General features: G+C 40.9%; 1 protein-coding gene across 4 annotated transcripts in view; it reads right to left on the bottom strand.

Moving 5' to 3' along the window:
- Positions 1 to 12397: 12397 nt before the first annotated feature.
- Positions 12398 to 22056, bottom strand: part of RNMT (RNA guanine-7 methyltransferase) — a 34171-nt gene continuing 24512 nt past the window's right edge. For all 4 annotated transcript variants that reach the window (XM_006164065.3, XM_006164067.3, XM_027766506.1 and 1 more), the window contains exons 9-11: positions 19006 to 19107; positions 17148 to 17181; positions 12398 to 15859 (exon numbers count right to left, since the gene is read on the bottom strand). In XM_006164065.3, the coding sequence (XP_006164127.1) occupies positions 15822 to 15859; positions 17148 to 17181; positions 19006 to 19107 (174 nt within the window). In that variant the 3' untranslated portion in view covers positions 12398 to 15821. The remainder of the gene's footprint in view (positions 15860 to 17147; positions 17182 to 19005; positions 19108 to 22056) is intronic.

The following is a 22056-nucleotide window of genomic DNA, read 5'->3' as shown; positions in this document are numbered from 1 at the left end:
CAATATGCACCTTCCCCAGAGACTGACGAGTTCAGTTTCCCACCTCTGCAGCTGCCATCAGTGGCCCTGCTCACTCACCTAACATAGTTTCTGTGTGTTGTGTGAGCCCCATCTAGGGCCCAGAGCACCCAGCCCCAGCATACTACCCCTGTGAGACCCTGTAGCCCTATTCACTGAATAGGTACACACCCTGCCTGGACCTGAGAACACTACAGCAACCTCAGCTAGAGGGGTCATGATGTGTTTTACCTAGATCCTGAGAACACCAAATGCCTCCTGACTCACGGCCACCACCATTGCCACAATCCTATACACTCTACTGATGCACATGAAGCACACATGCCCTTCCCAGGGTCTTCGGACAGTAACTACCACTAGTGACTCTGTCCCCTGGATCAATAGGAACCATACCTACTGTGTGCACTTCACACGGGGCCTGAGGACATTGGTTTGCAATCTATAGCAGTTATAGCTGCTCTTGGTTGAAACCTCCCCCACTCCATCAACAAGACTCTGTGGCCTGGCATATACCTCACCCAGACCTGAGGTCACACACACACACACAAAATAGTGCTAGTGAACACATGGACAAAGGGGAACTCTTGTGTACTATTGGTGGGAATGTAGATTAGTACAACCATTATGGAAAACAGTATGGTGGTTCCTCAAAAAACTAAAAAATAGAACTATGTTCTGTTCCAGGAACATCACCACTAGGTGAGTTCCTTTTTTTTTTTTTTTCCAGCATGAGTTTCAAGCCACATGATAGGCCACATGGGAGTCCAGCGATCTAACCACTATGCCATCTGCTGGTCCCAGTGATACACATTTAAGTTTTCTCCAGATCTTTCTATGGTTTGATAAGGCATTTCTTTTTGTCATTGAATAATATCCCATTGTATATATAGATATACCTGTTTGTTTATCCATTCAACTATTGAAGGGTCTCTTGTTTGATTCAGATTTTTCCAGCCATGAATAAAGCTGCTACAAATACTCTTGTGCCTATTTTTTATGTGGACATAAGATCTCAAGTCACTTCGATTAATACTCAGGAGTGCTATTGTTGTATCTTATGGCAGGCTGTGACTAGTTTTTTAAGAACTCTCCAAACTGTCTTTTGGACCAGCAGTTAGCGTAATGGCTATGTCGCTGGACTCCCATGTAGTTGACCGTGGTTCGAGTCCCGGACCTGGAGGCTTAAACTCATGCCGTGCGTGTGTGCGTACGTGCCCAAGATCCCGAGGAGAATAGAAGAGAAGGGATTGCGGCATGGCCATCCCCCCAGGTGGTGATTTCTCGCTTTCTGTCTCTCTGTCTCTGTCAGTCTGGCAAGCACACACACCCTATAGCAAAAACCTCTCCAAAAGAAAGAAAGAAAGAAAGAAATCTCCAAACTGTGTTTTAAAGTGGCTATACCGTTTTGCATTCCCATCCTCAATGAATGAGGGTTACTGTTTCTACACATTCTCACCAGCATTGGAGGTTGACAGTGTTTGCGATTTTAGTCATTCTAGTAGGAACATAGTAGCATTTTATTGTTATTTTAAATTACAATTACCTAAAGACACATGATGTTGAACATCTATTTGCTATCTGTGTATCTTCTTCAGTGAGGTTGTCTGTTTTCATTGTTTGCCCATTTTACAATTGTGATGGTCATGTTATTGCTGATTTTGAAGAGTCTTTTGGATACAAGTCTTTTTTTCCTTGATACCTTTCTCCCCACTCCTGGTTTGTTGTAATTCTTGATACCAGGTAGTGCCAGTTCTCTAACTTTTTTTTTTTTTTTTTGGTTTTGTTTGTTTGCTTTTGTATTGTGTTGGCTATTCCAGGTATTTTACCTTTCTTATATAAACTTCAGAATGAGTTCATTGATATTCACAAAATAACTTACTGGAATTTTGGTTGAATCTCTAGACTGAATTGGGAAGAACCGACATCTTAACTGACACCTTAACAATTTTGAGACTTATGATGGGAATCAGGACGTGCTAATCCAAAATATGGTATCTTTGCATTTGAGGAAACCACACAAGCAAGGTCACTCTTACTTTTCTCTTACACTCACTCTCTGAAGCATTCCATAAAACCTAGGAAGATCACTCTCTGGTCTTCTCCTGACCTTCTCCCATGAAGTAGGACATAAGACCCTCATTTGAGAAGCACTGTCCTTGTACCCAGAGGAAAGGACATCCTTATCTCTAAAGACACAGAAATGTTATTATCTCTAAACAAACTAGGTATTACTAATTTTTCTTCTGGTTGATTATTAAATCATACATTTTAATCAATCATATCTCTCCATGACTATCCACTTTTCAAGTAAAAAATACATGGGTTATCAGTTTTTTTATGGCATTCTTTATGAAAGCTCCCACTTCACATAAAACTTGCATTAATTAGTATACTTTTCTCTTGTTAGTCTGAGAAATGGAGGAACCTCATCCATGAAGCTAGTGATGAGTAAGGAAAGATATTTTACATCCCCTACACTGCCTTCTTGTGAATGTGGAATTCTTCTCCATTTATTTTTACCTTTGACTTCTTTCACTGGAGCTTTGTAGTTTCCTCACATAGGTCTTATTTTGTACATTGCCTTAGACTGACCAGGACGTGCTGTGGTTTGAGCATGCTCCCACCAAAACTCATGCTAAAATTTTATCTCAAATGTGACAGTGTTGGGAGGTGGGGCCCAGTGGGAGGCATTTGGGACATGAGGGCAGGTCCCTCATGAGTAAATTGATGCCATGTCGAGGGAGGGAGTTTTCACTGAATTTGTATCTGAGAGAGTCGGCTATTATAAAACAAGCCCAGTCACTCACATGTGCTTTCTCTTCACCCATACCCATTTCCCTTTTCACTCCACTAGCATGTTGTGGCGCAGAATGTGGTCCTCACCAGATGAAGCCACCGGATCTTACTTTGCAGCCACCAGATCTCTTTTCTTCACTAATCAGTCTCCAGTATTCTGTTATAGCAACTCAAAACTGACTAAGATAGGATGTCCCAACAAAATACTATGTGCTGGGTGGCTTAGACATGAGAAATTTCTCCCTGTCTAGAAGATGGGAAGTGTCTAAGATCAAGGTCTGATTCAATTCCCAGTGAGGGCTCTCTTCATGAGAGATTTATTCCTCTTCTGTTATTTTAGTCACTGTTATTTTAGATTAGGGCCCCACTCTTATTATTTTATTTAATATATGTTGCCTCCTAAAGATCTTAGCTCCAGAAATAGTCACATTGTAGGTCAGGATTCACCATGAATTTGAAGGGGATATAATTCAGCCCATAGCATACACATTTTGTTAGAATTATACTTAAGTATTTCATCATTTATTTATTTGTGTGTGTGTGTGTACAAATATAAATTATGTGTTTCTAATTTCAAATTCCAGTTGTTCATTGTTGGTGTAAGAAAGTAACTTTTTGGGCCAACAGGTGGTATAGTGGTTAAGGCATTAGACTCCCATATGGTTGATGGCTATTCACATCCCAGACCTAGTGACTTGAAATTCACTACGGACACATGTGTGTGTGTGTGTGCCCAAAATCCCAAGAGGAGAATGAGGAAAAGGGATTGTAGCGTGGCCATCCCCCCCTGTGGTGTGTGACTTCTCACTTTCTGTCTCTCCATCTCTGTCTCTCTGAAGTGTCCTAAAAAAAAAAAAAAAAAAAAACAAAACCCAAGGGGGAGGGGAGAAAAGAAAAAAGAAAGCAGCTTTTATAACCTGGCTATGATCACTTATTAGAGGTTTCTTTGGGATTTTCTGCATAGATACCATTCATCTGCAAACAAAGTTCTTTTTTCCCCCTTGTAAATCCTTATAACTTTAATTTCACTTTATCTTGTTGCATTATCCAGGACTTGCTGTACAATGTTGAGTAAGAAAGGTGACAGAAGACATTGTGTTTTTTTGTTTGTTTGTTTGTTTGTTTTTGAGAGGTTTTTGCTCTAGGGCGCGTGCGCTCACCAGAAAGGCAGGGAGACTGAAAGTGAGTAATCACCCTCCAGGGCAGATGGCCATGACACAATCCCTTCTCCTCCATTCTCCTCTCTGGATCTTGGGCACGCACATACACGTGCCTGGTGTGAGTTTAAGCCACCAAGTCCAGGACTCGAACTGTGGTCGACTACATGGGAGTTCAGCGACATAGCCATTATGCTAACTGCTGGTCCCAAGACATCCTTGTTTTGTTCCCATCTTATTGGGAAAGCTTATCTATAGCTTCTCATCACTATGCATGTTAGGCTAGCCATGGTGGCACAGTAGCAGAACAATACTTGACAATGCTGAAAATCACATGGGAGGGCCTGGGTTCATGTCCTGAGGTCTCCCTATACATATCAAGCATACATGCCCATGCCTATGATCCTAGATGGCTAAGTCTCCCCTGTACCAGATCTGCCGTCGGTAAACTGCATGTTCAGGAGACTTACTAAAGTTTCATCAAAGAATGAATGTTGTCATGAATTTGAGAATACGTATTCTGCTGTTGTTGAAGTATTCGATACATTTCTATTAGATTCAGTTGATTCATGATGTTTAGAGCTCTCTCGTTGATTTTCTGCCTGTTGGATCTGTCACTTACTGATAGGAGGGTGTTGAAATCTGCAGCTATAATAGTGGATTTTGTGTTCTCCTTGCAGTTCTGCCAGTTTTTACCTCACATCTCTTTAAAATTTATTAACCCACGAGAGAAAGAGACCTTCAACAGGATCTTCATGCCATGATCCTTCCCTCCTCCACTCCCCAGTTTTAGCCAGTCCAGATCACATGCTCAGGGAGACCCTAGGATGCAAACTGAGAATCTTTCCCAAGTGGGGTCAGTTGCATTACAGCTGCATCACCACCTCACCTGTCTCACATTTTCTTCATGTTGTATTATCAGATACATTATGAATGCATATTCAGTTGTTATATTTTCTTGGAGAATTTATCTATTATTATGCAATGCCCCTACTTAACCCTGATAACTTTTCTTGCTCTGAAATCTCTGTATGAAATTAATATGGCTAATCCAGCTTTTTTTTTTTTTTTTTTTAAGATTTAACTTTATTTAGTTTAATTTGACCAGAGAGGGACAGAGTGAGAGAGAAAGCGAGAAAGCAAGCCACTAGGTCCAGGACTTGAACCGTAGTTGGCCATGTGGGAGTCCAGCGCCCTTAACCACACCACCTCCCCCTTTTTTTCTCAAGAGATTTATGCTATAGAGAGCATGTACTTGCCGGAGACAGAAAGCATGAAATCACCTCCCAGGGCGGATGGCCATGTTGCAATTCCTTTTCCATTCTCCTCTTGGAATTTTGGGCACATACACACATCGGGTATTTAAGCAGTCAAATACATGGCAATGTTACCATTACACTGTAACCATCTGCTGGTCCCCTGGCTTTCTTTTGATTAGTTTGGTGTTTCTCCATCTTATGTTCCATACATTGAATTCTTATATTCCTACAGTACACACGTTACACTTTTAGTAACACTGCTCTTGGATAAGATGTTCCTTTTTTTTTTTTTTTCATTCTTTTGTCTCTTTGCAGTTTGTGAAGTTTCTATTGATGTATCTTCAAGCTCCCTCTTTCCTTGGCCACGTCCAGTCTGAGAGGAGCCCATGATAGTCATTTTTCATCTGTTACGGTGCTTTTTATATCTACCATTTTCTTCTGGTCTGTTTTATAGTTTCTACCTCTCTGATAAAGATGATTATGATTCCCCTGTTCTCACATCTCCCCCACTTTTGCCAATAAGTTCCTTAGCATATTAATAATTATTTTAAAACCTAGTCTGATAGTTTCAAAATCCACATCTGAGTTCGAGTCTTGTTACTGGGATTCTGGTATTAAGCCCAAATCTGGCTGCCTGCCACTCAAGAGCCAATACTTGAGACAAGTGTTGGTGGAAATTTTGCTTTATGCAGGAATCTGGCAAACTGGGAAGACAGCAGACTAATGCACAAAGACCAACCATCTCCAAAGTCCCCATCTGACAAGGATTTTAAAGGGGAGGCGAGGGGGAACTATGTGCTATTTTACCCAGTACAGCACTTTGCTATCTCCTTACCCAGTCCTGCAGAGATGACTTGTTCATGGCAGCATAGTTATTTTTCAGATGTGGCTGGGTTGGCTAGAGCTAGCAACAGGGAAAGACCTTATCTCTTCAAGGCTTTCAGCGTCTTTACTAGACAGTACATTTGTAACAAGCACATGAAGAGATCCTCCATAGAGATCCTTCAGTCATTAGCAAAATATAAGGGGGGTCTTCAAAATGTTCATGGACAGTGTATATTATGAAAAATAAAATTATGCATAGTTTAAAAAAACTTTTGCACAAACTTGTATTTTAATTCCACTTTCCATGAACCTTTTGAAGTCCCCTAGTCTGTGTGTGAGAGAGAGATCCTTAGAAATACACACGTAAAGTGGGCGGCAGCCTGCAAAGGGAGAAAGGGGGTGGAAATGGAGAATACGCTAATAACATGAGCGTGAAATCTACTTGTTACCTCGGGGACAAGGGCTCTATCCTTTTTTGCATCCCTGAATTGGTGCTCTACCACTTACCTGATTCCTTGTCCGATGTTTTATTCCAATGGTGGAGATTGTAGACCCTAATCCAGTTATTGAAGAATAATTAGCTTTAAATGAGAAGAGAAGGAATTACTACCTGGAATACTAGACCCTCCTTTCCTTACAGGGGAAATTTGCTCACGACACAGGATGGCCATAGAGTGTCTCTTCAGGGCTTTGAATCTTGACAGGAGGGCTTGAAGATCTATAATCCATTATGTGTGTAGAGCCAAGAGAGGAGTGGATGTCAAGTGACTGAACTTGAAGCATCAGAAAAAGTCTGACCTCATCATGTGATGTGACAGACTGTTATGTAGCAAATATGGGCAGGTCACGGGAAGTCTCAGTGGTAAGTTTATCATCCAGATGACATAGGTTCTACAGTTCTTTCTTTTTTTTTCCCCATAGGGTAACAAGTGCTCACCACAGAGAGAAAGAGTAATCATTCTCCAGAAGGGATGGCCACACTGCAATCCCTTTTCCTCCATTCTCCTCTCAGGATTTTGAGCACACATGTTGGCATGATTTTTAAGCTGCCAAGTCTGAGACTTGAACTGCAGTTGGCTGACCTTGTGGGAGTCCAGAACCTTAACCACTATGCCACCTACTGCCCGCAGAAGTATTTTTTAAGATTTGGTCCATGTCCTACGTGCATCAGTGTTACCTAAGGAGCATATTACAAAACACAGATGCCAGAGCATTCTTCAGGTCTCTGAATCAGAATCGCTGAGTGAAGGGAGGGGCCTAAAATTAGCTGCTATTCTGAGGCACACAGAAATTTGAGAATTACTATACAGTGAGTGCATGTTAGATGCCAGGTACATGTATTCTTTTTAGGTTTTTGCCATAAGGTGAGTGTGCTTGCCAGAGAGACACAGAGGGAATGTGAGGAAATCATCCCCCAGGGAGGATGGCCATGCCACAACTCCTTCTCCTCTACAGATTTTTGGCATACATACACGTGCCCAGTGTTGAGTTTCAAGCCGCCAGGTCTGGGACTCAAACCGTGGTTGGCCACATGGGACTACAGCACCTTAACCATCATGCCACCTGCTGGTCCTGGGACATGTATTCTTACCTTTATAAAGAAAGTGCTATGATCCCCATTTTATAGGTGTAGAAGCTGAGGTTCAGTGTGAAGAATATGCCCAAGATCACAAAATACATAGGGAGTGGCAATTCTAGGTTTCTACCAGCCTAACTCAGTAGCTTGAGAAGAAAACGGGCAGTTTTTAATAAAGAAAAACTAAAAGTAGATGAACTCCAAATCTAAAGTTTGGATGGTCCTCTTCTCCAATTTTTTTTAGTTTGTGTAATTTTGAAAAATCTGTTTTCTAATGGAATGTTCTGTACCTGTAAAAACCTGTAGCAAGTTCTGTATATGAATAAATAAGGTTCTTATTAATGTGAATGGGAGTTAAAATGGCATGCCCTTCTCTAACTGAATTTATGAGCCTTTTGTGCAGTAAAATGACCATGGGCTACATCAGTTAAATAATATAGTATCTTGACATGAATTTCTATTTCCAGAAAAAAAGAAATGTAAAATACTTACTTAATTTTATTATTATCTTAAAATTTGCTATAAGACATGTGTGCTCACCAGAGAGAGAAAAAGAGAAGGAGAGAGCGATATGGAAGAAAGGAAGGAGGGAAGGAGGGAAAACAAGCTACCAGGTTTGGGACTCAAACAGCAGCTGGCCATGTGGGAGGCCGGAGCCTTAACCACCATGCCAACCTGCTGGCCCACAGAAAATAGATTTTAAGAGGAGGCTAATTCCAAGAAGTAATATTTAGAAAATATTTCCTCTTACTAAAGCTTCATCTTGAGAGTAATCTCAGAGTATTTGTCACATATATGTTCTATAAAAAGTTATAGATATCCACAAGCTTAATCACTATTTCATTATTTGCCCTTTGTCTTTGAATGCAATGATATGAATGCTCACTGGGCTCCTGCTACACAGCTCAGAGCTGGGTTTCCTTAGGCATAAAAATGAGTAAGGCCCACTTTGTCCTCAGGGAGTTTGTAGTCAAGTCAAGCAGAGAGAGTTCAAAATGATAATGATATAACCCAGAATTTAAGATAACATGTGTAACATACTGGTCGAAATCCTAGTAGAACAGAGTTTGCTCAGATAGATCCACTGAAGAGACATGAAGGAAGGGACTACTCACAGAGGGAGAGGCAGGGACACGTTGAGGCAGTGGAATGCAGCAACTGTGGAAGCCAGGGGCAGGGGAGCGAGCACTGGTATCAAGGACACACAGGCACACAGCAGTCAGCATCAGCTGCATGGGAAGGAACTGAGGCTGATCCAGGCCAGGGAAGGGCATGGGAATGACAACTAACTTTTCTCTCCTCCCGTCTTCTCATCACACGCTAGTTCCTCCCAATTAGAATCCAGCTGGAATGGGAGCTGGGCGGAGCCTCCTGAGAAGCAGAGCTGCATAGAGCAGCTGAGCAGGGTACTTATCTGGTGAAGATGTGAGAGACTGCACAAAACTGTGCAAACCCACAGTGGAAACCTGCCCTCTTGAGAAGAGGTTTGAAGACCAAGTAGCAATTAGCTAGATAAAGAAAACAGTGAAGTGAATTCAGACAAAGTTAACAGTATGAATGAAGACAGGAAGGTGAGAGGTTCCTGTTAAGAAACAATAGGTTGGTGACTAGTGCCTTTAAGGAAACATCAAAAGAGTCTCCTCTAATAAGAGACTTATGCTGCTTACTATCAGCTGTGCACAGGATTCTGGAAGTCAGGAGAGATGCCAAAAGGCCAGGACTAAAGGGAGACAAAGGAGGCACTTGCCCAAGGAAAGGCAAGAGGGGTCTCACATGAGGGATGTTCCAAACTGACAGGAGGGACATTCTAAACACCTTCAATAAAACAATAAATCTGACAGACAAGAAGTGGCTGAGAGACTAGGTGTGAACCAGCTGGAGCCAAGATAGCCTGGGAGGATTGCTGCCTAACCTCTACACTCATCATGCTACGCACACACTATTAGGATGCTAGATGACCTGCCCTCCTGCACCATCACAGTATCGAATAAGCATGGCAATGACTGGAACTATCATGATAAGGCCAGAAAATGGGAGGGACAGTGGTTCCAGGAAAACCACAGCTCCTTTCCCAGAAAAATCATAAATAAGCCACACCTTACTTAGCCTGGCATTAAGCCAAGTTATATAAGCCAGATGCACACTAAAGTTTAAGGCTGACCTGTCTATGGGTAGAATTACTGCTGATCTCCCAAAGAAGGTATCTCTGACAGAATGAAAGCCAGACAAAAAAACATTTTTGGGAAAAGAAGAACAGTGTGTATTGTGTTGGCCACCCAATCCCTAGACCCAAGCATGAGGTTCTAGGCTTCCAGATGCAACAAGAGGCCAAGTCAGAGCCTGCATAGGAGTCAAATGTGAATTGAGGAGAGCCAAATGAGGGAGGGGCCTCAGAGGCTGACCCTGCCCATGCAGCCTCAGCTTGGCTCCTTTGGCAACGATGTACTGGAAGGAAATGGATGACTCTGTCCTCTAATCTGTAGCTGGGAAGCCACAAGGAACTCTGCTGACAGGCATCTCAGTAATCCACAGTGACGAAGGGGCCAAGAACACACAGGTATTTCTTCCCATGTCATTTCAAGTAAACCAGCTGTTGATCTGAGCCATGGCTTTCTGAATAGGTGGCCATTGCCAAACCTGAAAACATGGCTAAAGTCCTCTGTGCTACTTTCAGACCTGGTGATGTTTTCTGATCCAAGAAACTCTCAGTTCACATGGCCCCAAACCACTTATAGTAGAGTGTCTCCACTCATAAAAAAAGATACCTTCAGCTCTCTGGGTGCTTTGACTGCCCGATAGGGTGTGTTCAATTATTGGACACAGTGGTAGGACACATACTTGTATCTCCTCAAGAGCTTGACAGACAAGTTTTGTTTGTTTGTTTTTAAAATAGCTCAATAAATTAGGTACTCAAGGAAGACTGAAAAAGAGGAAAGCTATGAAGAGCCAAGAGACGTCTGGCAAAAAGATCTTGCCAGTGAAAAAGAAAAGCAAACAAAGGAAAAGTCCAGAGGAAAGTTAAAAGTGATATCACAAAGCAGCTGAAAGTGTGGTCAGAAAAACTCTCAGCATGAGGCTGGTCAATGGTTCATCAGCAGCGTAACACTCTGTGAGGCTGACCCCACTTGGGAAGGTTCTGGGTTCTCATCTGGAGGCTGGCATACCAGAGTATATCAGGCATGGACATGCCTATGAACCAGGGCTGGCTGGGGGGCTGGGGAGCTGGGGAGTGGAGGGTGGATTACGGCCTCAAGACCTTGTTTGTGATGTTGTTTTTCTCTCTCTCAAGAAAAAAAGAAAATAATGTTTAATAGTTAACCCAAGAGAAAAATGAGCAAGTTATTTCACACGTAAGAATGATCAAAAGCCAACACGCATAAGAGTAGTACTCAATCTCATGATCAACTAGTGTAACAACAACTAAACCCATAAGTTACTACTACACCCCAGCCAGAATAAAATGAAAGACAGATACTACCTAGTTTGGTGAGTGTGTAACTGGAGCTCTGGAAAGAACACTGCTTGGCAGCATTCAATACAGCTGAACATAAAGTCCATACTATGACCCTGCAATTCCATGCCTAGGCACCAATGTGGACCTAGATTATTCATGTACTAGGATAGTTAGAGCAGTGCTTCCAGTCAGTAAATGGGAAATGAGCCAAACACCCATCAGATAAATAGTATGTGGTTTATTCACAAAATGGAATACTATACAAACATGAGAAAGAACTGTGTACAAATAACATGCCACAAAAAAACTCACAAACAATGCTGAGCAAAAGACGCTAGATAGAAATGTATAACGTTTAATTCTATTCACATAATAGCCCAAACCACACAAAACTAACCTATGCTCTTAGACCTCAGGATAGTGGTTACCCCTGGGGAGGTAGTGATTGGAAGGGAGTCTGGAAGGCTCTGGGGATGCTGGCTGTATGCATATGTTCTATTCCTGAAAATCACTCACATGTCTGTCTGGATGTTACACTTTAATAAGAAGTTAAAACAAAACAATATGCCTTTGCCTAGAGACTCAGCTCAGACCGTAAAACATTTTTTTCCTTCTCTCTTGGTCTCTTCCTGTCACTACAACTCTCTCAGCAGAGCTCTTAATTCCTAATTGTGACTTCCCAATGGTGAGGGTAGGAAGAGAACCTTCCCATAATGTGCAGATGAAGCTGGATCTGCTATGTCTGGCTACTGAAGAAACAAGTCCACCAACCTATAAAACCCAAGTTTACCTTCCAGCCATGTGTTCAAGTGCCCTCTCCTTTCAGGAACATTTAAATAAGCAACCTAGTTTTGAACCCAAAGGACAGAGCTTCAGCAGTTATCTTCTTGAGTAAAGGCAGTGGATGGGCAAGGAGACAGCAGGGCCTGACATCCTTGGAGACAACATACAACTGGAGAGCAGCCTGACTTAGGGTGGGAGGGTTAAAATCGTGACTTTGTCTTGAGCAAGCTTGTATCCTCTCTATGTCTTTGTTTCCTCATCATTAAAATGGGGACAATGGTGCTTACCTCAGAGTTGTTAGAAAGATTAAGTTATCACATGTAAAACATTTATGAAAATGACTGACATACATAGCTATTTTTTAAAGAGGTTTTTGACTTAGGGCATGTACAGTAGCTAGAAAGACAGACAGTGAGAGGCAAAATGAGAAATCTCCCCCAGTGGGAATGGCCATGCTGCAATCCCTTTTCCTCCATTCTCCCAGGATCTTGAGCATGCACATGCACGTACCCAGTTGTGATTTTCAAGCCACTGGGTCTGGGATTCGAACTACATTTAGCCATGTGGGAGTCTAGCCGCATAGCCACACCATCTGCTGCCCCCAACATAGGAGCTTATTAAATGTTAGGTGTCAACTCAATTTTGTTCAAGGTATGCTGTCCCCAAGAAGCACAGGTCAGGGTAAGACTACAGAGCAAAGGGCTTTGGGGCTTACCCACAGTTACCACCCATAAACTGCAGAGTACTCTGGGTGACTTGGATTTCCTCAGCAAGTGTGTTATACCTGAATGGGAGCAGAGGAGGGACTGGGAAGCATGGAAGAGGGAAAGAGAAGAACTGATAGCCCTCTAGCACCAGTCTCATGTATATCTAAATATATCACTAAATAAGCATAGCAGCTACTGTGTATACTGGATGACTTCAAAGAAACAGGAATGTTGCTCCATCAGACGGCAGGAAATTGCATAATGTGATATAGTAACAACTAGAGAGGCTGTGACATCATTCACCTATGCTTCTTATTTGATCAATGAACCACCGAACATCACAGGCTTGGTGCAACTTCTGCGATGGACCCTAATCTTTGGATCAGTCTGGCCTGAATTTTGCAGACCTAGAGACCTTGTAGTGACTGGCTTAAGATAACCCAAATATACAAAGCCTGAGGTAGATAACAGTTAGTTAGCAAAAAAATAATGTTCAGTAGCTAGAATACTTACACTGGCATTTCCACCTCGCAGACAGACCTAGACAAAAAGCTAAACCTTCATCAGTATAATTAAAAGGATACTTGAATATGTATCAAAATAACATAATAGAAATAACCTAAAACAAGGCTAAAGTCCTTTTAAGGGCTAGAAAAGCTGGAAAGATGAGCATCTCATGGTGAACAATGCTTTTCTGCTTTCCCCTGCTGACATCAACCCTGCCCCAAAGTTCATCTCATCTGCTCATTTTCGCTTTGATCCTAACGCTTGGAAGTCAGACAGTGATTATATTTCCTCAACTCCTAAGTGTGGGGTAGAGGGAGAGACTGAGACTGTATTGCTATCTCCTTGTCAGTCAACACACAATCCACTCCCTGAGTAGGTAGGAGCCTCTTCTAAGTGACTTCTCTCTCTGAAGGATTCTCTGGGAGTCCCCAGGCCCAGAGTGCTCAATGGGGACTAAAGGCACAGGAGGCCCAGTCCAGTGGGCTGGCTGTACTCTCTACAGGTTAGGATGTTGGCCCTTAGATGTAACCGGAAACCACCTGCTTCTCTTCCTGAACATCAAGACCGCTAGTGCCTTCTCTTGACTATTTGTCATTTCTTGCTTCGTCCTCAGGAGGATAAACCTTATGGCTGATCTGAGAGTGCCCCTGCAGCTGACCTTCCTAGACAACTTTAAAAGCCATGGTGCTCTCATAAGAAGTCTTGAATGGAAAACCCCACATTTAGACCATAGGGCACACAGTGGAGAGTCCTGCCAGCTTTCTCCATGTGATGGGAAATGCAAGAAGGAGCCGCCTTCTCCATTCCTTTCCTAATAGTTCTTCCTGAGTCACTGCCAGACACTTCACAGAAGCAAAGAGACTGGCAGAGTGAAGGAAAAACAGATGAGGTAAGGAGGAAAAGGAAGCTTCAAGAGGGTGGCTGCCCAAGCTCAATGCCTTGCAAGGGTGGCCCCCAGCAGCCTCTCCCGTCCTTACGGCAATGGACTCCAGAGCCCTTCTCAGACTCAGCCTAGTGCTCTCTGCTCCATTCTCCTCACAGAAACCCGAGGATCTGCACCCTACTTCTCTCTCTGCTCCAGTTATTCCATCCTTTGGGGGATTCTTCTCTCCAGAATCACCCATGGAATGGAAAGGGCTGAATGAGGCTATACATACCTGTATTACGAATTAAGAACACTAAATGAGAACTGTGACAGGAATTAATAATTAGCATTCTGTACCTATCAAACTATCTAAACATTTCCTGGCACATCCCCAGAGCTAAAATGAATCTGAATGTGTAACAGGAAGAGCTCCCCTCTTTACCAAAACTCTCTTGGTGAGTGGCAACCACCAGAGTCAAATGCACCATTATTTATTTCCCAAATGACAGAAAGCAAATCATCACTAAGGCGAAAAGACTTAACTTTTGCAAATTGGAACAGTTTGGAAATTGAGAGATTTGGAGAAGAAATATGAGTGAGAAAATCCATGTTCTCCTGCTAAAAAGTATACTCTTCTAACACTACAATGAACAAATATAAATAAATTAGAGACTTTTAAAGGGAGTACTCTGGATAATTTAGAAAGTAGTGTTTTTGCAAACTACACTTTAAGTAAATGATTTTTTACATAATTGTTCTTTGATTTTTAACTTTTTCACTAAATCTAAAAACTATTACATTTTCTAAACAGTGATAAAAAGTATAGACAACAGTTTACACAGACATCAGTTTTGGAAAAGCAGTGAACTATATAAGTAATAATTTTAATGACAATTATAATAGTCCTAAAATGGCAAAGAGAAATTCTGAATGGCGATTAAGCAATGGCTTCTACTGCACAAAGCACTTACGCTGTAAGAGGAACAGATACTGCTTATTTCTGGACTGAAGTGAGTACACAGTGTCAGTAGTTAGATCTATCATCAGTGATAATTAATCTCATGTCTAACTGCTTCCTTTAAAGCCCCACATTCCTACTGCAGTCTCATGTATAAGTTTGGAAAATAATATGCAACAGGTTTTCAGGAGAGATTTTCACTAAAGCTTGACAAGAATGACTGGGAAATAACTGGTTCAAGGAAAAAGGTAAACGTGTCTAATTACAACTGTGGTAGGAAATTCTTGAGACAGCCTCCAAATTCCAAAATCTAAAATGTTCTAGCCAGTTCCAGAATTGTATCAAATAGTTATTTATATTGAAATGTAACAAACTGCTAAAATGCTAAGTAACTTTTATGATAATCTAAAATTAAATTTTAAATTTGTAACTTTAGTAATACATATTAAATACTTAGGAATTACTGTAGAGAATGCAATCCATTTAATCATGAAAAACATATATAATGAAATTACGGAAATGAGCACACACATTGGCAAACCAGAATGCTCTTACCAATTCTACAACTGCAATAAATTTAATACTGTAAACATATACTGAACAAAGCAGAGCACTGTGGAAAGAGTTCAATTGCTTTAACAAATCATATAAGTTTTACGAGCAAGAATAGAGACAAATGGAATTCTCAGAACATTACTTAAAAATAGATTTCTAAAGATAAGGTTCCCAACTTACATATACACACAAAAGTTCACCTGTCACAGACAGCAAATGTTGAATTTATACACTGGAGTTTCTGGCAGAATCCTGCACATTTAGAATTAAACAACCAGAAAACTGTCAAATCTATCCAAGATGGATTTTTCAAGTCCGTGCAGGATGGAGTACAGCCACTCTGGGGCCACTGCCTAAGTGCTCACTTCTGCTTCTCAAAGGCAAAAACCAAGTAAATACCTAGGGGAAAGAAATAAAAGAGCTTGATTTCTCACATCCTCAGGGCAAATAAAAATCATTTCAGTCTTGCTCATAATTTGGTGAAAATCCTTAGGCTCTCAGGCAGCTTTGGAAGAGGAAAAAACCCCATTAATTCTAAGAGACCCTCTATTCTTTGAGTCATATTTTTCTCTTCTCTAAAAAGGAGGTATAATATGTAATATTCTACTCAGAGTTGTTGTGAAGACTAAATAAGTTACAACAAATGAACAGTGCCTGGCACACACTTAACACTCAAAAATATCAACTATCATGATTATTTCCTAGATTTCACTAGTTTTCATAAAACTATCCTTCACTTACATTTCCCATTACAGTAACTTTAGCACGTAAAAGTCTGCCTGATAGTACACTGGCATCTATTTCTTCCATTAGATTGCATACCTCTAGAAGGCAGAGATTTGTTTACTTTTTTTATCACCCAAAACCACTTTATAGAACTTTGTGTAAGTTAACACTCAATGTTTAACAAATGGACCATCTTAGATCATCAATGAACAAACATTTAAACAATACCCTTTAAGTCCTTAGGGGAACCACATTTTTACTATCATCTTATTACTATCATCTTAACAGCACAACTCTGCAAACTGACTATTCCTCAACATCCTTCTGCTGAAGAACCATAGGGTTTCACAGATTTGTAGGCCTCAGGCTTCTCTCTGAAGAGACAGGGATCTCACTTCAGGATGTCTTTATATCATGATATTCTCCTCACTTCTGTGTCACTGAATGTTCAAGGATTATGCCTTCAATTTTCTTCTCTTTTTTTTGAGACAGGGTCCTGCCAGGCTGCCCAGGCTGACCTTAAACTTGCAATCTTCCTCTCTTGGCCTCCCAAGTAACTGGGATTTTAGGCACTTGCCACTGTACCTGGCTTATGCCTTCATTCTCAATATGTGTGGCTGAGTCAGATAAAATACATGGAAGCACTTTATATATAAAAGATTCCAACAAAAATCCAAATTAAAGACCTCAACAGAGATGGCTATTAACTAACAAGTAGGCAATGAAAATATTGATGTATGCTTGTGAAAATTTGTTAAGTAACATCCTGCATATATTTTTTCTTATACTAAAAAGCTATGCAAGCAAGGAGGATTAGACATATATAGTTATTGGTATACTTATTTTTGAAAATACATGTGTCTAAAATGTGTCCGAAAAATTCTTCAGTATGTGGGTTTTAACGATCAATAAAACAGAATCTTTAAAACTGTCAGTCAACCAACACTGACAATATACTCACTTGTAGCTGCCCATTCTGATTTACTTAAGGTTCCCTAAAATTCAAAAAAAGAAAAATTCAGATTCAATATGGAAGTAAATACACTTATTCTTCAATATGAACAGAAGTCATCAAAAATCACAGTAAATACTCATACAATTTATTAACAGACTGTAATCTGAACATACAAAAGAAATAAATGAGGTTAAGTTTTAATGCCGTTTTCTCACCACTTCTGCCCTCTCATGAAATTTTCAAATCTATTCATTCTAAGATAAAAGGTGAAAATGTGTGTGTGTGTGTGTGTGTGCGTGTGTGCGTGTGTGTGTGTGTTACATGTGGGTGAATCACAAAAAACATACAGTTCATATTTTGACTTAGAAAATGAGGTGGACCAGCAGTTAGTGTAATGGCTATGCCTTTGAACTCTCATGTAGTTGACCGTGGTTCAAGCCCCAGACCTGGTGGCTTAAATTCACACCAGGCATGTGTGCATGTGTGCCCAAGATCCCGAGAGGAGAATGGAGGAGAAGGGATTGTGGTGTGGCCATCCCCCCGGGGGGTGACTTCTCGCTTTCTGTCTCTGTCTTTCTGGCAAGTGCATGCGCCCTACAGGAAGAAAGAAGAAAAAAAAAAAAAAAAGCCTATCGTGAAATATCACATAACACTGGAGGAGAGAATAAGCTTTTTGTGTTCTTACAAAGGAATCATAAAATGAAGAACATACCACACAAAGGAAATATACTATATTTAAGCAGTTTTCAAAATACTAAGGTATTTTAATATATGTTCATATATGCTGCTGTTCTGAACATGTCACTGACAAGATCTAGTGATTTGATAGGCTTAGTAACTAATGTAATTTTTTTTAAAGAGAGATTTTTGCTATGGGCTAATGTGCTTGCTGTAGACACAGAGACAGAGAGAGAGACAAAGTGAGAAATCACCCCCTGGGGGATGGTCATGCCATGATCCCTTCTCTTCCTTTCTCACTTGAGATTTGGAGCATGCACACATACACACCCAGTGTGAGTTTCAACCTGTCAAGTCTGGGACTCACACTGTGATCAGCCAAATGGGAATCCAGTGCCACAACCACCATGCCACCTGCTGGCCTCACTAATGCAATTTTGAAGTGATGAATGTAAACAATATCCTAAGACATTAGTAGAAATGTACTATAAAAATACCTGTGATTGGAAACAGCAGTTGGTGTAATGGCTATGTTGCTGTACTCCCACGTATTCAACCATGGTTCAAGTCCGGGACCTGATGGCTTAGACTCACACCGGGCACGTGGGTGTACATGCCCAAGATCCCGAGAGGAGAACGGAGAAGGGATTGTAGCATGGCCACTCCTCCTGGGGGGTGATTTCTCGCTTTCTGTCTCTCTGTCTCTGTCTTTCTGGCAAGCACACGCACCCTATATAGCAAAAACCTACCTCCCCCCCCAAAAAAATTGTGATTTCTGTTGATGACAAAGTCACAGTTACAGCTAATGCTACTGCTGTCTTACATTTATAATTTTTGATAATGTAGTATTTAACACAATAATTACTACAAAGATAGCACTTCCCCCATGTTAGTTCATGTGCCCTGAATTCTATCTAGGAAATACTCAGAGCCAGAGGTGCCTTGCAAACCGGCACTGAACAATTTTCCATCTCTAGTGCCTCAGATTCTTAGTTCTCCAAAATGTATTTTATTTTCTATTCTACAACTATAAGAAGTCATCACAGCTTAAGGGATGCAGAGTATCATATTTGATTTATAATTCAATGAGCCCAAGTACTGTAAACAAGTAGATTGTTTACTAAGTCTCCAAATAATACACATTTTTAAAATTTTCTATAAAATACTTTCAGAAATGAGAACTTACCAAAGGTAACTTTACTTGACTGTTTTTCATGTATTCTGCTGCATGCTCATAGTCATCATCCTTCTCAGAGGCAAGTTTAGAAATATCATTTGCAGGATATGGCTGAAGAAGCAAACAGAACTCCCAGTTAAGATATTACACTGAAATTTACAATTCATACACAATACCTCATTTAAGTAAAATAATTTGGACTAATCCCTAAGCATTACTTCAGTAATACAAACTATATGTACTTTTATAATTGGGGTGAGGGGAGGCAGGAAGAGGAGGAAATTCCCCCCTTTTAAGAGAGATTTTTGCTATAGGGTGCATGTGCTTGCAGAGACACAGAGACAGAGTGACAGAAAGCAAGAAATTACCCCCCAGGGAGATGGCCACACCACAATCCCTTCTCCTCTATTCTCCTCCTGGGATTTTGGGCATACATGCACAAATGCCCAGCGTTGAGTTTTAAGCCAGTGTTGAGTCCGGGACTTGAACCACAGTTAACTACGTGGAGTCCACAGAGACATAACCATTATGCCATGTGCTGGTCCCAGGAAATCCTTTCTTAATGCAGCCATTATGGTCAATGGTTATCCCAATCTGAATAGCTACAGCTAAAATAAACTAAATCAATCAAGAACCATTTTGCCAATTTTTAAGATACTAGTTAACTGCTTTCCTGTTAGAATATGAAGCTTAAAGAAGGTGTTTCCAAAGAACTTAATATTAATACAATGACAATTTAACAGGCATGGAAAGTTTAATAAACAGAAATTAGAAAAATAATACAAATGAAAATGTCAACAGAGAACACCATTTAAGATAACAAAGGAAGTGCTAGGCAGTGATGCAGTGGTAATGCAACTGGACCCACATAGGGAAAAACTCCTGGGCTCATATCCTGGTAACTCCTAGAACATACTGGGTGTGCACATGTGCCTACAACCTGGGACAGCTGAAACTAGAGGTAGACTGGGGCATGGAGGTCCCGCTACGCATACCTGTCTCTCTGTCAAAGAAAGCATTAAACAAACTTGGGGGGGAAAAAAAAAAAAGAACCAGAAGATTTAATTAAGCTCGGGAATATAAGGAGAATAACCATGTCTCCACAATATAGGCTGTTCCCATATTCACATAAGAATCTGAAGAGGTATCAGCAGATGGCATAATGGGAACGTGTATGTGTGCATCCAAAATCCCAAAAGGGGAATGAAGGAGAAGGGATTATAGCATGATCCCTATAGCAAAAATATCTCTTAAAAAAAAAAACTCCAAAACTGAAGAAGGTTCAGGGAAAAAAAATGCTTTTAAGGGTATGCCAACCAAATGTTTATTCATGACCTCAAATATCATTTTTAATTCATTTAAAATAATCTCTTCACACAATAAAGTATTTTTGACTTTTAAATCAAAACAAAATGTTCGTGGCCAGCAGGTGATATGGTGGTTGAGGTGTTGGACTGCCACATGGTTGACTGTAGTTTGAAGCCCAGGTCTGGTGACTTGCTTTCTCACCTTCCTTTTCTCTCTGTGTCTATGTCTCTCTTTGGTCAAATTGAAAAATAACAATAATAAATAAAATAACTCTTTTAAAAAAATTTTTATTTTTATTTTTTTGCTATAGGGAGTGTGCACTCACCAGAAAGACCAAGAGAGACAGAAAGCAAGAAATCACCCTCTGGGGCGGGGAGGATGGCCATGCCGCAATCCCTCCTCCTCCATTTTCCGCTTGGGATCTTGGGCACTCATACACAAGTGCCCAGTGTGAGTTTAAGCCACTGGGTCCAGAACTAGATCCGCGGTTGGCTACATGGGAGTCCAGCGACATAACCATTACGTTAACTACTGGTCCCAATAAAATAATTCTTAAAAAAAAAAAATCTGCCAGGCATATGTACATGTGTACCCAATATCCCTAAAAAATAGAGAAATGGAGAAGGGTTTACACCATGGTCACACACCATTGGGGGGGGTGCTTTCTCTCCCTATTTCTGTCTCTCTGGCAGAAATATATCCTCCGACAATTAAAAAAATACCTAATCTATTAAATATATTAGAAATTTAATAGAACCACTATCTATTCTACAAAGGTTATATTTTCTTTTTTTTTTTTGGAGAGGTTGTTTTTGTTTTGTTTTGTTTTTCTGCTACAGGACGCATGCACTCACCAGACAGACAGAGAGAGACAGAAAGCGAGAAATCACCCCCCGGGGGGATGGCCACGCCGCAATCCCTTCTCCTCCATTCTCCTCTCGGGATCTTGGGCATGCACGCACAAGCGCCCGGCGTGAGTTTTAAGCCACCAGGTCCAGGACGTGAACCACGGTTGACTACGTGGGAGTCCAGTGACATAGCCATTACGCTAACTGCTGGTCCCAAGGTTATATTTTCTTTATAAAATTGTTTTATTACAATAAAGTAGCCTTAATACACTTTTAAGAAAATAATCTATGAATGTCTACTTTGGTATTTTCGTTTTCCCTTCTACTCATTAATATCCTATAGTATGCTCAGGCACTGGAAATTAAGCTATCTACTTTTTTTTTTTGTAGAGGTTGCTATAGGGTGTGTGTGCTCGCCAGGAAGTCAGAGAAAGACAGAGAGACAGAACACGAGAAATCATCCGCAAGGGAGATGGCCACGCTACAATCCTTTCTCCTTTATTCTCCTATTGGGATATTGGGCACACATGTACATGCGCCCAGCCTGAGTTTAAGTCACCAGGTCTGGGACTCGAACTGCAGTTGACTACATGGGAGACCAGTGACACACCCATTATACCAACTGCTGGTCCATCTACTTTTTGTTTAAAGAGTATTTGGTGGGCTGGCCCCATGGCCTAGTGGTTAAAGGAGCCAGAACCCACATGGTCAACCATGGTTCAAATTCTGGCCCCAGTGTCTTGAAAAACACCCAAATGCACGTGCCCGAAATCCCAACAGGATAGAGAAATGGAGAAGGAAATGCAGCATGACAATGAGTTATAGCCACAGTTCCTCTAAAATTTCCTTCTACCTTCCCTCTGTTACAATGCCCCAGAAAAGCAGAGAAAAGTTTTACTGGTTC

The sequence above is a fragment of the Tupaia chinensis genome, unplaced genomic scaffold (assembly GCF_000334495.1).
Source record: "Tupaia chinensis unplaced genomic scaffold, TupChi_1.0 Scaffold143584_1, whole genome shotgun sequence".
NCBI classification, from domain to species: Eukaryota; Metazoa; Chordata; class Mammalia; order Scandentia; family Tupaiidae; genus Tupaia; species Tupaia belangeri.
This window is presented reverse-complemented; position numbering and strand designations above follow the sequence as displayed.